This window comes from Mustela lutreola, chromosome 18 (assembly GCF_030435805.1).
Source record: "Mustela lutreola isolate mMusLut2 chromosome 18, mMusLut2.pri, whole genome shotgun sequence".
Taxonomy (NCBI): Eukaryota; Metazoa; Chordata; class Mammalia; order Carnivora; family Mustelidae; genus Mustela; species Mustela lutreola.
Window position 1 is genome coordinate 15,008,631 of NC_081307.1, and position 12,393 is coordinate 15,021,023.

Sequence of the window (12,393 nt, forward strand, 5' to 3'; positions counted from 1 at the left end):
ATCAAGTATCAGAAGAGAAAAATCACCATTTTACAATGCCAAGCCTCAAAAATTTTACTTATCAGCAGGTACATATCTGCACAAGTCCGGTCCTTCAACATCCACATAAATAGACTATACAGAGACACTAATTATCTTTTGTCCAAAGAGAGAACTTCAATGGGTTAAAGATTTCTGCCAAACAAAAGAATCCTAACTTTACAGGCCTTTAGGAATTACAGACACCGGTTAACAGGTAGTTGGCATCTAGATGTCCCTATAATTTACTAATTATCAAGCAAGGCTTTATAATTAATAGTCACTTCTACTGGAAATAACATGATACAGGTCAAATATTTACAAGAGAATTTCTTATGAAAGATCTTGCAAGGACACTTTTATTGTTCTAAATTCAGATTAGGGTTGTTACAAATGTAGTAATCTCCCATCTCCCAACAAATACAGAGGCTTTTACTCTTGTGACTTGTTTTCAGCCTTCACTTGTTTACTTTAAAAGGAGCAATTTGTTCACCAGAAGAACAAGTTGTTTAGAAGCTGAAACATATTGATAACAAGCTGAAAACAAGTTGGTAGCTTTCATAATATTAGTGCCTTTATACCAAAATATTAGTGCCCTAGTTTGTTAAAACAAACAAACAAATAAATAAATAAATAGTTTATGTTTTTAATATTTAGATGAAAGTCCACATGAGTCCCTGCTTTCACAAAGATTTTGTTAATGATCAATCTGGCAACTGCCTCGGTCTGACAGTTCAAGGTCAAGAAATAAGTGTTAGATGATCATCCACAGTAAATGGAATTCCTAGCTATCAAACACAAATCTTGAATAGGTTACAGCAATGCTCTGAGCAGTGCTCAGAGGGAAAGTTATACTTGTAAACATCTAATTAAAGAATGATCTTAAATGAAGAAGTTAACTTTATACCTTAAAAAACTGTAAAAAGAACAAACTAAACAGAGAATAGAACAGAAAAACAACCAGAACCAAAATTGGTTCTTCAAGAAGATCAACAAAACTGACAAACCTGATGAAGAAAAGGAGAAGACAAATAATTAAAATCAGAAATGTGAGGATATTACTACCAGCCTTACAGAAATAAAAAGGATTAGAAAAACAGTATTAGAACAATTGTAGACCATCACATCAGAAAACCAAAATAAAATAGACAAATTCCTAGAAACACAAATTGCCTAAACTGATTCAAGAAGAAATAAGAGGGGCGCCTGTGTGGCTCAGTGGGTTAAAGCCTCTGCCTTCGGGCTCAGGTCAGGATCCCGGTGTCCTGGGATCGAGCCCCACATCGGGCTGTCTGCTCCGCAGAAAGCCTGCTTCCTCCTCTCTCTCTCTCTGCCTGCCTCTCTACCTACTTGTGATCTCTGTCTGTCAAATAAATAAATAAAATCTTTAGAAAAAAAAAAAAAAAAGAAAAGCCTCTGCCTTGGACTCAGGTCATATTCCTGGGGTCCTGGGATCGAGCCCCATGTCAGGCTCTCTGCTCAGCAGGGAGCCTGCTTCCCCACCTCTCTCTCTGCCTGCCTCTCTGCCTACTTGTGATCTCTCTTTCTCTGTGTCAAATAAATAAATAAAGAAGAGGAAATAGGAAATCTCAACAGACAATATTGAATCAGTAATTAAAAAACTCCCCAAAAAGAAGAGCAGGACTAGATGGATTCACAAGTGAATCCTTATCAAACATTTAAAGAAGAGTTATTAACACTGATTCTATTGATATTCCAAAAAATAAAAGAGGTGAGAACAATTTCTAATTAATTCCATGAGGTCAACATCCTCCTCACACCAAAGACACGGAAGGACAATACAAGAAAAGTATAGACCAATATCTCTTATAAATATAGGTGCAACAAATTCTAGCAAACTGAATCCAATAGCATACTAAACGGGTTATATGCTAGCTAAGTATTATTTACCCCAAGAAAATAGTTCGGCGGTTCCTCAAAAAGTTAAAAATAGTATTACCATATAACCCAGGAATTCCACTCCTATGTATGTACCCAAAAGAACTGAAAACAGGTACTCAAAGACTTGTGTCCAAATCTTCATAGTGGCACTATTCATAATAGCTAAATGGTGGAAACCTAAATGTCAATCAGCAAATGAATGGATAAACAAATTTGATATATCCATATAATGAAATATTATTCATCCACAAAAAGGACTGAGGTATTGATACCTGTGTATGGATGAACCCCAGAACACATTATGCTAAGTCAAAGCAGCCAAACACAGAGGTCATATGTTATAGGATTCCATTCATATGAAATGTCCAGAATAGATAAATTCATACAAATAGAAAGCACGGGTGCCTGCCTGTCTAGTTTTGGAACTAGGCAGAGGTAATAGCTGCACAACACTGAGACTGTTCTAAAAGCCACTGAAATGTACATTTTAAATTGTTTTTTTTTAATTTGGTAATTTTAGGTCATGTGAATTTGACCTCAATAATTAAAAAAATCTAAGCACAAACATAGAAAGCAATAGACCTCAATTTTAAATGCCCCAGATAGGGGCACCTGGGTGGCTCAGTGGGTTAAGCCTCTGCCTTCGGCCCAGGTCATGATCCCAGGGTCCTGGGATCCGAGCCCCGCGTCGGGCTCTCTGCTCAGCGGGGAGCCTGCTTTCCTTCCTCTCCCTCTGTCTGCCTCTCTGCCTACTTGTGATCTCTGTCTGTCAAATAAATAAATAAAATCTTTAAAAATAAATAAATAAATAAATGCCCCAGATATTCTGTATTCTCTCCATATATACTCTTTAAAAATTATGCTTTACCTTTTCACCCTGCGCCTCTTGTTGTTTTTTTCTGACAAGTTTTTGTTTTTCCTCATTCTTCTCTTCTTCTTCTAAGACAGCAAAACATAAAAGTGCTTTTTAATTCCCAAATATGATAAACTTAATGCTCTTTTCTCTGAAGACAGACAGTAGATAACATTTCAAGAGAGACAACCCTTCAAAAAACAGACTGTAATTTTTGAAATAATGAAAATGAGATATATGCAGATAGTTCAAACAAAGAAATCCACAAGTAAAATCTATAAGAAAAGGTCTATTCTGAAACAAAAGTTCTTTCACATGTATTGGTATTTTATGTATAGTTTGGGTGAGGAGGCTTCAAGAATGATTATGGGAGGGGCGCCTGGGTGCCTCAGTGGGTTAAAACCTCTGCCTTCAGCTCAGGTCATGATCTCAGGGTCTTGGGATAGAGCCCCGCATCGGGCTCTCTGCTCGGTGGGGAGCCTGCTTCCCCCCCTCTCTCTCTCTGCCTGCGTCTCTGCCTACTTGTGATCTCTGTCAAATAAATAAATAAAATCTTTAAAAATAAATAAATAAATAAATGAAATCCTAAAAAAAGAGTGATTACGCTGGGGACAGCCTGGGTGGCTCAGTTGGTTAAGCATGTGAGTTGGATTTTAAGTGTAGGCCCTTGATAGGGCTTCAGCAGCTCCAAGACATGGCACAGGAGCTCATTACTGAACCTGAGCATGGAATGCTGCACTGCAGACTTGAGTACCATTTGGTCACCCTTGGACATGACCGTAAAAGCAAAATGCCAGGATGCCTGGCTGTCTCAGATCTCAGGGTTTTGAGTTCGAGCCCCATGTTGAATGTAGAGATTGCTTAAAAATAAAAACATAAAATCATAAAATTATTAAAAAAAATAAATGCAGGGGCACCTGGGTGGCTCAGTGGGTTAAAGCCTCTGCCTTAGGCTTGGGTCATGATCTCAGGGTTATGGGATCGAGCCCCGCATTGGCTCTCTGCTCAGTGGGGAGCCTGCTTCCTCCTCTCTCTGCCTGCCTGCCTGTCTGCCTACTTGTGATCTCTCTGTCAAATAAATAAATAAAATATTAAGAAAAAAATAAATGCAACATGCCTAGACCCCGAAGCTGGGGTGTGTTTGGCAATTCCGATGATTGAACCAATATTAGGTTATTAGCCACTGAACAGCAAGAGAAAGGATTTTTGCTGTTGTATGACCTTTTTCATTCTGGGTATACTAAATTAGTTATTTTAAGTGGAGCCCAACATGGGCTTGACTTCACAAGGCTGAGATCAAGACCTAAGCTGATATCAAGAATGGTAGCTTAACCGATTGACTGACCCAGGCGCCTGTACCAAGTTTTATTTAAATTAATTTAACTGTATTCCCTTGAGGAATTATCCATCTTTTAGGAAAATATATCCATTAACCTGCCTGGCTCTTTAAATAGGAACACTCCTTTCTGTCAACTACTTTATCTCCTGGCATTAACTGTTTCCTCAGATTTATGAAGGAAATATTAGGGTAGCAGCAAAGCACACAGGAAATCAGAAGACCCAGTCTGGCCACTAACTTGCTATGTGATGAATCAGACTTAGTGATCTTAAGACTCCCTCCTGACTCTGAAACAGAGTATAGCTTCTAAATAAATCAATAACAGGTGATTAAGGAGCTTGAATTTTTTTTTAATTAATTTATTTATTTGACAGAAATCACAAGGAGGCAGAGAGGCAGGCAGAGAGAGAGGAGGAAGCAGGCTCCCCGCTGAGCAGAGAGCCCGATGCGGGACTCGATCCCAGGACCCTGGGATCATGACCTGAGCCGAAGGCATAGGCTTTAACCCACTGAGCCACCCAGGCGTCCCTAATTTTTTTTTTTTTTTTTAAGTAGGCTCCATGCACAATGTGGGGCTTGAACTCACGACCCTAAGATCAAGAGTCACATGCTCTACTGACTGAGCCAACCAGGAGTCTCAAGGGGCTGTAATCCTTAAAGTCACTGAGCTTTTGATACATTTCATCATACAAATATTTACAAAATACGGAGGATTAAAATTTGGGGAAGACAAAGTATATAGACAAGCTTATTTTTTACTCATTTGAAGAAAGTCTGACAATTAAGCACTTTATACGATTTTTTTTTTTTTAAAGATTTTATTTATTTATTTGACAGAGGTCACAAGCAGGCAGAGAGGCAGGCAGAGAGAGGGGGAAGCAGGCCCCCCGCCAACAGAGAGCCCGATGTGGGGCTCAATCCCAGGACCCCAAGATCATGACCCAAGTTGAAAACAGAGGCTTTAACCCACTGAGCCACCCAGGTGTCCTAGCACTTTATACAGTCTTAATTACTTCTTTTTTTTTTTTTTTTTTTTTAAAGATTTTATTTATTTATTTGACAGAGAGAAATCACAAGTAGACGGAGAGGCAGGCAGAGAGAGAGAGAGAGGGAAGCAGGCTCCCTGCCGAGCAGAGAGCCCGATGCGGGACTCAATCCCAGGAGCCTGAGATCATGACCTGAGCCGAAGGCAGCGGCTTAACCCACTGAGCCACCCAGGCGCCCCAAGTCTTAATTACTTCTTTTTTAAAAAAATTATTTATTTGAGAGAGACAGAGATAGCAAGAGAGAGAGAGAGAGAACAAGCGGGGGACAGGGAGAAAGAGAAGCAGAGTCCTCACGGAGCAGGGAGGCTGACGTGGGGCTCGATCTCAGGACCCCAGGATCATGAACTGAGCCGAAGACAGACGCTTAACCAAATGAGCCACTTTTGACATTGTTAAGAGCTTTTAACAGTTAAAAGTAAAACTTCTTACTTCTCAAAAATAAGAAGAAGCCCGGTTTCCTAAAGTTAAGAGTAAGCGGTATGGAAAGGAAAACTGACAAAGTGCAATGAAAGATAAATTAGGTTGAAAAGCCTTTATGAAGTAATGGTAGATACAATTACTATTTGTTTAATAGTTTATAAACTGAAAGCACCAAAGAACAATTAAACTGCATGATTTGGGGTGCCCGGCTGGCTCAGTTGGTTAAAAGTCTGCCTTCTGGCTCAGGTCATGACTGCAGCCAGGGTCCTAGATTTGAGCCTTGAGTCCAAGTATCCCTCTCTCCTTCAGCCGCTGCCCGCTGACTCATGCTCTCTCTCTCAAATACATATATAAAATCTTTAAAAAAAAAAAAAACTGCACAATTTTAAATTAGAGAATTTGCAATGTATCAACATAGAAATGGTATCATTTCAAATGCATGTATAAGGACAATGTACAATTTCAAATAAAATGTTGGATATGGGGGTGCCTGGGTGGGTGTATTTGGTGGAATGTCAGACTCTTGGTTTCAGTTCAGGTAGTGATATCAGGTCATGGGATCCAGCCCTGTGTAGAGCTCCATGCTCAGGGAGGAGTCTGCTTGAGATTCTCCCTCCCTCTGCCCCTCCCCCACTTATGTACAGGCACGAGTGGTCTCTCCGTCTGTCTTTCTCTCTCCCCCTTGCTAAAAATATATAAAGAAATCTTTTTTAAAAAATGGGGATTTATAGTCCATTAAAAATCAATGGGGCGCCTGGGTGGCTCAGTGGATTAAGCCGCTGCCTTCGGCTCAGGTCATGATCTCAGGGTCCTGGGATCGAGCCCCGCATCGGGCTCTTTGCTCAGCGGGAGCCTGCTTCTCTCTCTCTCTCTCTCTGCCTGACTCTCCGCCTACTTGTGATCTCTCTCTCTGTCAAATAAATAAATAAATAAAATCTTTAAAAAAAAAAAAAATAAAATAAAAAATAAAAATCAAGACAAAAGTTGTAATGATGACTCTACCTTGAAATTGCACATCACCAATTAACAGTAAGTAGTTCTTACTATGCAAAGTTCTAGAATCAATAAAGAAACTTGAGTAGAAAATTATAAAAGGGTAGCATAAATAATAAACTTACCTTTCAGATACACTTGGGGCGATTTAAATGAATTAAGCCATGAGGTAGTCACAGAAATAATTAAGGTAAGAAGAGCAAGCAGTAAGAAAATCCGACCACACAGCAAAATTAGATCTTTAACGCCTTATAAAGGTTAAAAAAAAAAAAAGTACAATTAAAATTCAAAACACTTTTCTTGAAACTAATAAATAGCAAGGCATTAAAAAAATTTAGAGTGGTATAGTAAAAGTTAATTTATGCAACTGTCTTACGATTTTTTTTCATACAGTCTCCTTTGTGACCTAAAATCATCATGGTTGTCATTGCCAGAACGAGTTTTCAGAAAACAATTTTAGAATAGCTTTTGTCTCAGGAATATATGTATAATTCAAGTGACTGGCTACATCATAAACAGTATGACTATCAATAATGAATAAATTCTGGTTTCCCTCTATCCAGAGAAGGAAAGGAAATTATCCCAACAGGAATTAAATTGTGACAGTATCATCTTGTCAAATTCTCATTCTATTTAAAAACAGTCATTCTGAAACATGAAATTCATATTTCTCATAAATTATACAACTGTATACTTCTCTATTTCTGAATATTTATTCCATCATTTGCAAATAAAATTACTATATACATGCATGTTCACCTAGAAATAAGTAAAAATTCAGTATTTCGTCTTATTTTAAGAATAAAGATGAAAATTAGATGAGCAAAAATGTAACTAATACCTATATTTTGTGTAACATTATTTGCTAATAGTGAGAGAACAAATACAAAGTTGGGTTAAAAATGCTTTCTATGCTTCTCCCCCCCTCTTTGCCTGCCTCTCTCCCTACTTGTGATCTCTGTCAAATAAATAAAATCTTTAAAAAGAAAAAATGCTTTCTTAACTCCAAGAGTTTTTAGTTTGGTAGTTCTCAAAAGTTACCCGGCATAATCAGGGCAGGTAATCAGTCCAATTAAAGATTAAAGAAGGAATTATATATACATATACATACTTAAATATTTCTTTCTTTCTTGAAATATAGTTAGTTGACCATACTTATAATAAATATTTCATTTAATTTAATTAATTTTTAAAAAATTTTTGTTTAAGTAATATCTGTACTCAATGTGGGGCTCAAACTCACAACCTGGAGATGGAGAGCCACACATTCTTCAGACTGAATAGGCCAGGTGCATAAATATTTCATTTTTAACTCAAAACTGATACATATATTATCCTTTTAAAAAATAGCAACTTAAAGTTGTTTAAAGAAATACTTGTTGGGCGCCTGGGTGGCTCAGTGGGTTAAGCCGCTGCCTTCAGCTCAGGTCATGATCTCAGGGTCCTGGGATGCTCAGCAGGGAGCCTGCTTCCCTCTCTCTCTCTCTCTGCCTGCCTCTCTGTCTACTTGTGATCTCTCTCTGTCAAATAAATAAATAAAATCTTTAAAAAAAAAAAAAAAAGAAAAGAAAAGAAAGAAATACTTGTTTTGGGACACCTGGGTAGCTCAGTTGGTTTGGCTCAGGTCATGATCTCAGGGTCCTGGGGTCTGGGGATTGAGTCCTGCATCAGGCTCCCTCCTCAGTAGGGATTCTGCTTCTCCCTCTCTCCACCCTCCACCTGCTGGTACGCTTTCGTGCTTGCTTTCCCTCTCTCAAATAAATAAATGAAATATTTTTTAAAAAAGAAAGAAATACTGTTTTGTTTTGCCTCACAGTCCTCTAACTTTTGCCAGCATTAGCTGTTGACCCAAGTGTTGTTCAAAACAACACCTAACTAAACCTAAGGTATAATGAAAGTAATTTAATACCTACAGCACTGGTATTTAGAGAAACCACTCAGGTATGGGATTTATGTTTCATTATGCTGCTTTTTGTTCTAACAAGCAAGCAATTTGCAAATGTCATATAGGACTATAAAAGAACTAGATATGTGCGCACATCTTTGAAGTAAAAAAAAATTATTAAATTGATTTTTTTGGTACTTATTCTCAAGAGCCCACGTACAAGGCACTTCAAAGAATAATAAATGTGAGGAAGCAGCATTAATATATTTAGCTGTGAGTACCAGTAAAAATGGCAATGAAGGCTTTTACATACTAGAAAAAGATAGGAATCATTTTTTCAGTATCTGTCCAAAAATACAACCCAAGTGAATGAACAGGTATGGGATTTTTAATTTTCCAGCCAGGAATTCAATTAGCAGCTCCGGCTGAGTATTAGTGTCTGTAAGTACTGCTCCACATGTAACCACCCCTGCAGCCATTGCACTGGGACATATGGTTTGTAAAATAGACTTAACTACTATTACTGGATATTTGGAGGATGAGTATCAAGAAAATAAAGTAGGGGCACCTGGCTGGCTCAGTCAGTAGAGCATGTGACTGTTTGAGCACACTGGATGTAGAAATTACCTAAATTAAAAGAAACCCAGGGGTGTCTGGGTGGCTCAGTGGTTTAGGCCTCTGCCTTCGGCTTGGGTCATGATCTTGGGGTCCTGGGATCGAGCCCCACGTTGGGCTCTCTGCTCGGCGGGGAGCCTGCTTCCCCCTCTCTCTCTGCCTGCCTCTCTGCCTACTTGTGATCTCTGTCTATCAAATAAATAAATAAAAATCTTAAAAAAAAAAAAAAAAGAAACCTAAGTAAACCACCATCAGTTCACAAATGACAGAGGTTTCTAGCAGAAAGGAGTTAAAGCTCAAAAACTGTATTTTCCCGATAGAGCTGATTATGTGAGGAGATTTCCTGCTGCAACCACCTTCTCATTGACTAGTGACTCAAACATTAAGTACATGGGGCACCTGGGTAGCCCAGTCGTTAAGCATCTGCCTTTGGCTCAGGTCATGATCCCACCATTCTGGGATCATGCCCGCGCCCTCCTCATCGGGAAATGTGGTTCTCCCTCTCCCTCTGCCCCTGCTTGTGTTCCCTCTCATTCTCTCTGTCAAATAAATAAATAAAATTTAAAAAAGAAAAACCATTAAGTGCAAAGTAGAAGAGAGTCTAAATTAACAGAGGTGGATACTGTAAAGGCAAGGGAGCCGGTAAATTCAAGAATAGTAAGTGGGAATTTAACATTCCCTTATGTAATTTGGATAAAGGTCTTTTGTTAGATTCCAATACAGCCTGAGTGAGTAGGAAGTTTCTAGAGGGACTCTGCAGATTTTTTTTTTTAAAAAGCATTATATTTTAAGTTCTTATTTTCAGCAACACTTCTAGGTACCTGACTTCTTGGGGCTGGGGAGAGGGAGAAGAAATATACAAAGCTAGGTTTTATCATGGTCTCTAACTTAAAAACTGAACACAGGGAGGGAGACATGCATGTAAACCCATGACTAACATACCCCAAAATGGGCTGATTCTCAAGTCCATTTTCCTCTGAGTTTTCCCTTTATCACTGGCACTATCCACTACCAAGGGTTGTCCAACTTCACATGCAGGAGCCATTCTTGAATCCCTCCTTTCCATGAATCCATCCACAAATCCTGTTGATTCCACTTTGTAAATATTCCAAGTCTGTGCACATTTCATCTGTTCCCATCTTACACGACTTGCCTACTTCAAGAGCCTCACTTGCTTCACTGCTTCCACTACAGTCTCCTTCCAAAACATTCTCCACAGAATCCAGGGACTGACTATCCAGTTATGCCTACGCCTAGCGCGGGGCTTGAACGCACAACCCTAAGACTGAGTCGCATGCTCCGTTGACGGGAGCTAGCCGGACGCTCCTCGAGGGACTCACTCAAAGCCTTAGGGACGCGCTCCACCTCCGCTAAGTCTGTTTTCTCAAGTGTAAAATGAGGATTGTAACAGTAACCACCTCCATAGTTATAATACAGATTGGATGAGATAACAGAGTTAGGCTTTTAACAGGTGCTCAGTGAATGTTATTATCTCGAGACACTCTCCCCCAAGTCTCCTGGATCCATGAACAGTGACGTTCACCCTTTCCTTTGACACGTCACAATTTCCTTTGTCTAGAATGTTTTTGGCTCTGACTCCGTATCATTTCCTTAAATTCCACTGAAGGCCTACATCACACCACCCTATTTCCTTGTGAGCGTTCAAAACAATCTGCCAGTAGTGTCTACGTAAGTTCCTGTGCTTTCTGCCAGCCTCTCCCCTTGCACGCAAAACTGGAAGGCCACCTTCTCCCCTCAAAACCGCCAGCCACCCCCAATGCCCCGGGAGTCTCGCTCCGCGGAAACTCGGCGCCGGAAGAGAGAGGCGGGCGCGATGCAGCCTGGGAATTGTAGTCCACGCCGCCCATAGAGGCGGCGGCCTCGAGACAGGAATTCGACGCAACATTTGTGGGAAAGTTATGCCGTTGTGAGCGCCAGAAGGAAAAAGCTAACACTTACCTAGATCGGGGATCCCACGCCGGAGCTCCAGACACAAGAGGGGGAGAGCAGAGAGGAGGAAAACCCCAATGACCCCACGAGAAGCCATGCTGGCAGAAGCTCCGCGTCCGGGGGAGCCCCGCCCCTTCCGGTTGCGCCTAACTTCGGGCGACGGTGTGGATCCCTTCCCAAGGGACGGTTTTTCGGGGACCGCGAGGTCCTGAAGCTGGGTCGTTGGTTCGACTGATATCGCCCCTGTTTTCGAACTCATAATCTGTAGTCTTATATCAGAAGAAATGCAGGTCACCTCCCCACGTCACATGTTTCCAGAGAAATGGGTCTGTCTGGCAGCCCGCCTAGCCAAATCCTGTGAAAGCAAAGCTTGGGCGCTGGCTGCAGCTCCCTGGCGACAGGGCCCGCAGCGCTCGTCCCTTCGGCTGCTGGACTCTGGAAGCTGTGAAAAAGAACCCTCGAAAGTAAAATGTACTGGAAGAGGAAGTGTAGAGGCCGTTGACTGTGTCAGAAGGCAGGCTCTTGCCTCGTGATCTGCCTTGTGTCCTCAGTGGGTGACTGTGGGCTTTGGGGTCGGAGCTACTAAGCACTACTCTTCTGAAGGATCTTCCCTACCTCCCGAACGGTTCCTGGCCCCTTCTGCACCTCTTGTTCCTATGGGTTGATTTCTAACGGTTCCTGGTGCCTTCTGCATCCTCTTGTTCCTATGGGCCGATGCTTGAAAAGTGGGGCCTGGACCAAATTCCAGGTCCTGGAGACCCTGGAGTCCTGCTACTCCTTGCCCTGTGCCTCAGTTTTGGCAGAGCAGGTGTGACTGTTGAGCTTGGCCTCGCAGTTCTATGACCTCACTGCCATCCCATGACTCACCTCTGTGGCGTTTCTAAGCAGCTGCAACTCAGTTAAGCGCGGATGGTCCCCACAATTTACGAAGTTTAATGCTTTGAAATTTCGTTTTCTGACCCATCCGTCAGTCCTCCCACCTCACCTTTCCGTGTATTCCAGCACATTTATGGAGCCCCACAGTTTTGGCCGGTACTGCAGAACTACGGGAGATCCAAATACGTGTAAGTTACTGAATCTGTCCTCAAAAAACTCCGTTTACTAGCCCGGTAAACGGATAAATACAATACAGCTCCTGAGTGCTGTAATAGGGATACACACAGGGTGCTGGCAAATCCTACCCCAAGGGCTTGGGGGAACGCCTCCAAATTGTGTTGTAAGTGTCAGGAATTAAGGGGGGCAGTGAGGAACAAAGGAAGAGTGAGATTTCAAAGTTAGGAAACTGAATGCAGACAGATCACAAGTAGGCAGAGAGGCAGGCAGAGAGAGGGGGGAAGCAGGCTCCCCGCTGAGCAGAGATCCTGAAGGGGGA

General features: G+C 41.2%; 1 protein-coding gene across 5 annotated transcripts in view; it reads right to left on the reverse strand.

Annotated features, from left to right (window-relative positions):
* UBXN8 (UBX domain protein 8) overlaps nucleotides 1-12,099 on the reverse strand; it is a 58,460-nt gene extending 46,361 nt beyond the window's left edge. For 2 of the 5 annotated variants that reach the window (XR_009349673.1, XM_059156218.1), the window contains exons 1-3: nucleotides 11,031-12,099; nucleotides 6,697-6,819; nucleotides 2,789-2,859 (exon numbers count right to left, since the gene is read on the reverse strand). Coding sequence is in view for 4 of the 5 variants with exons in the window: in XM_059156218.1 (XP_059012201.1) it covers nucleotides 2,789-2,859; nucleotides 6,697-6,819; nucleotides 11,031-11,280 (444 nt within the window). In the remaining variant the exon portion in view is untranslated. Of the gene's footprint in view, nucleotides 1-2,788; nucleotides 2,860-6,696; nucleotides 6,820-10,013; nucleotides 10,983-11,030 lie in introns of those variants that run through there. The other 3 variants (XM_059156215.1, XM_059156216.1, XM_059156217.1) reach the window with 3 other exon arrangements.
* Between the last annotated feature and the right edge of the window lie 294 nt (nucleotides 12,100-12,393).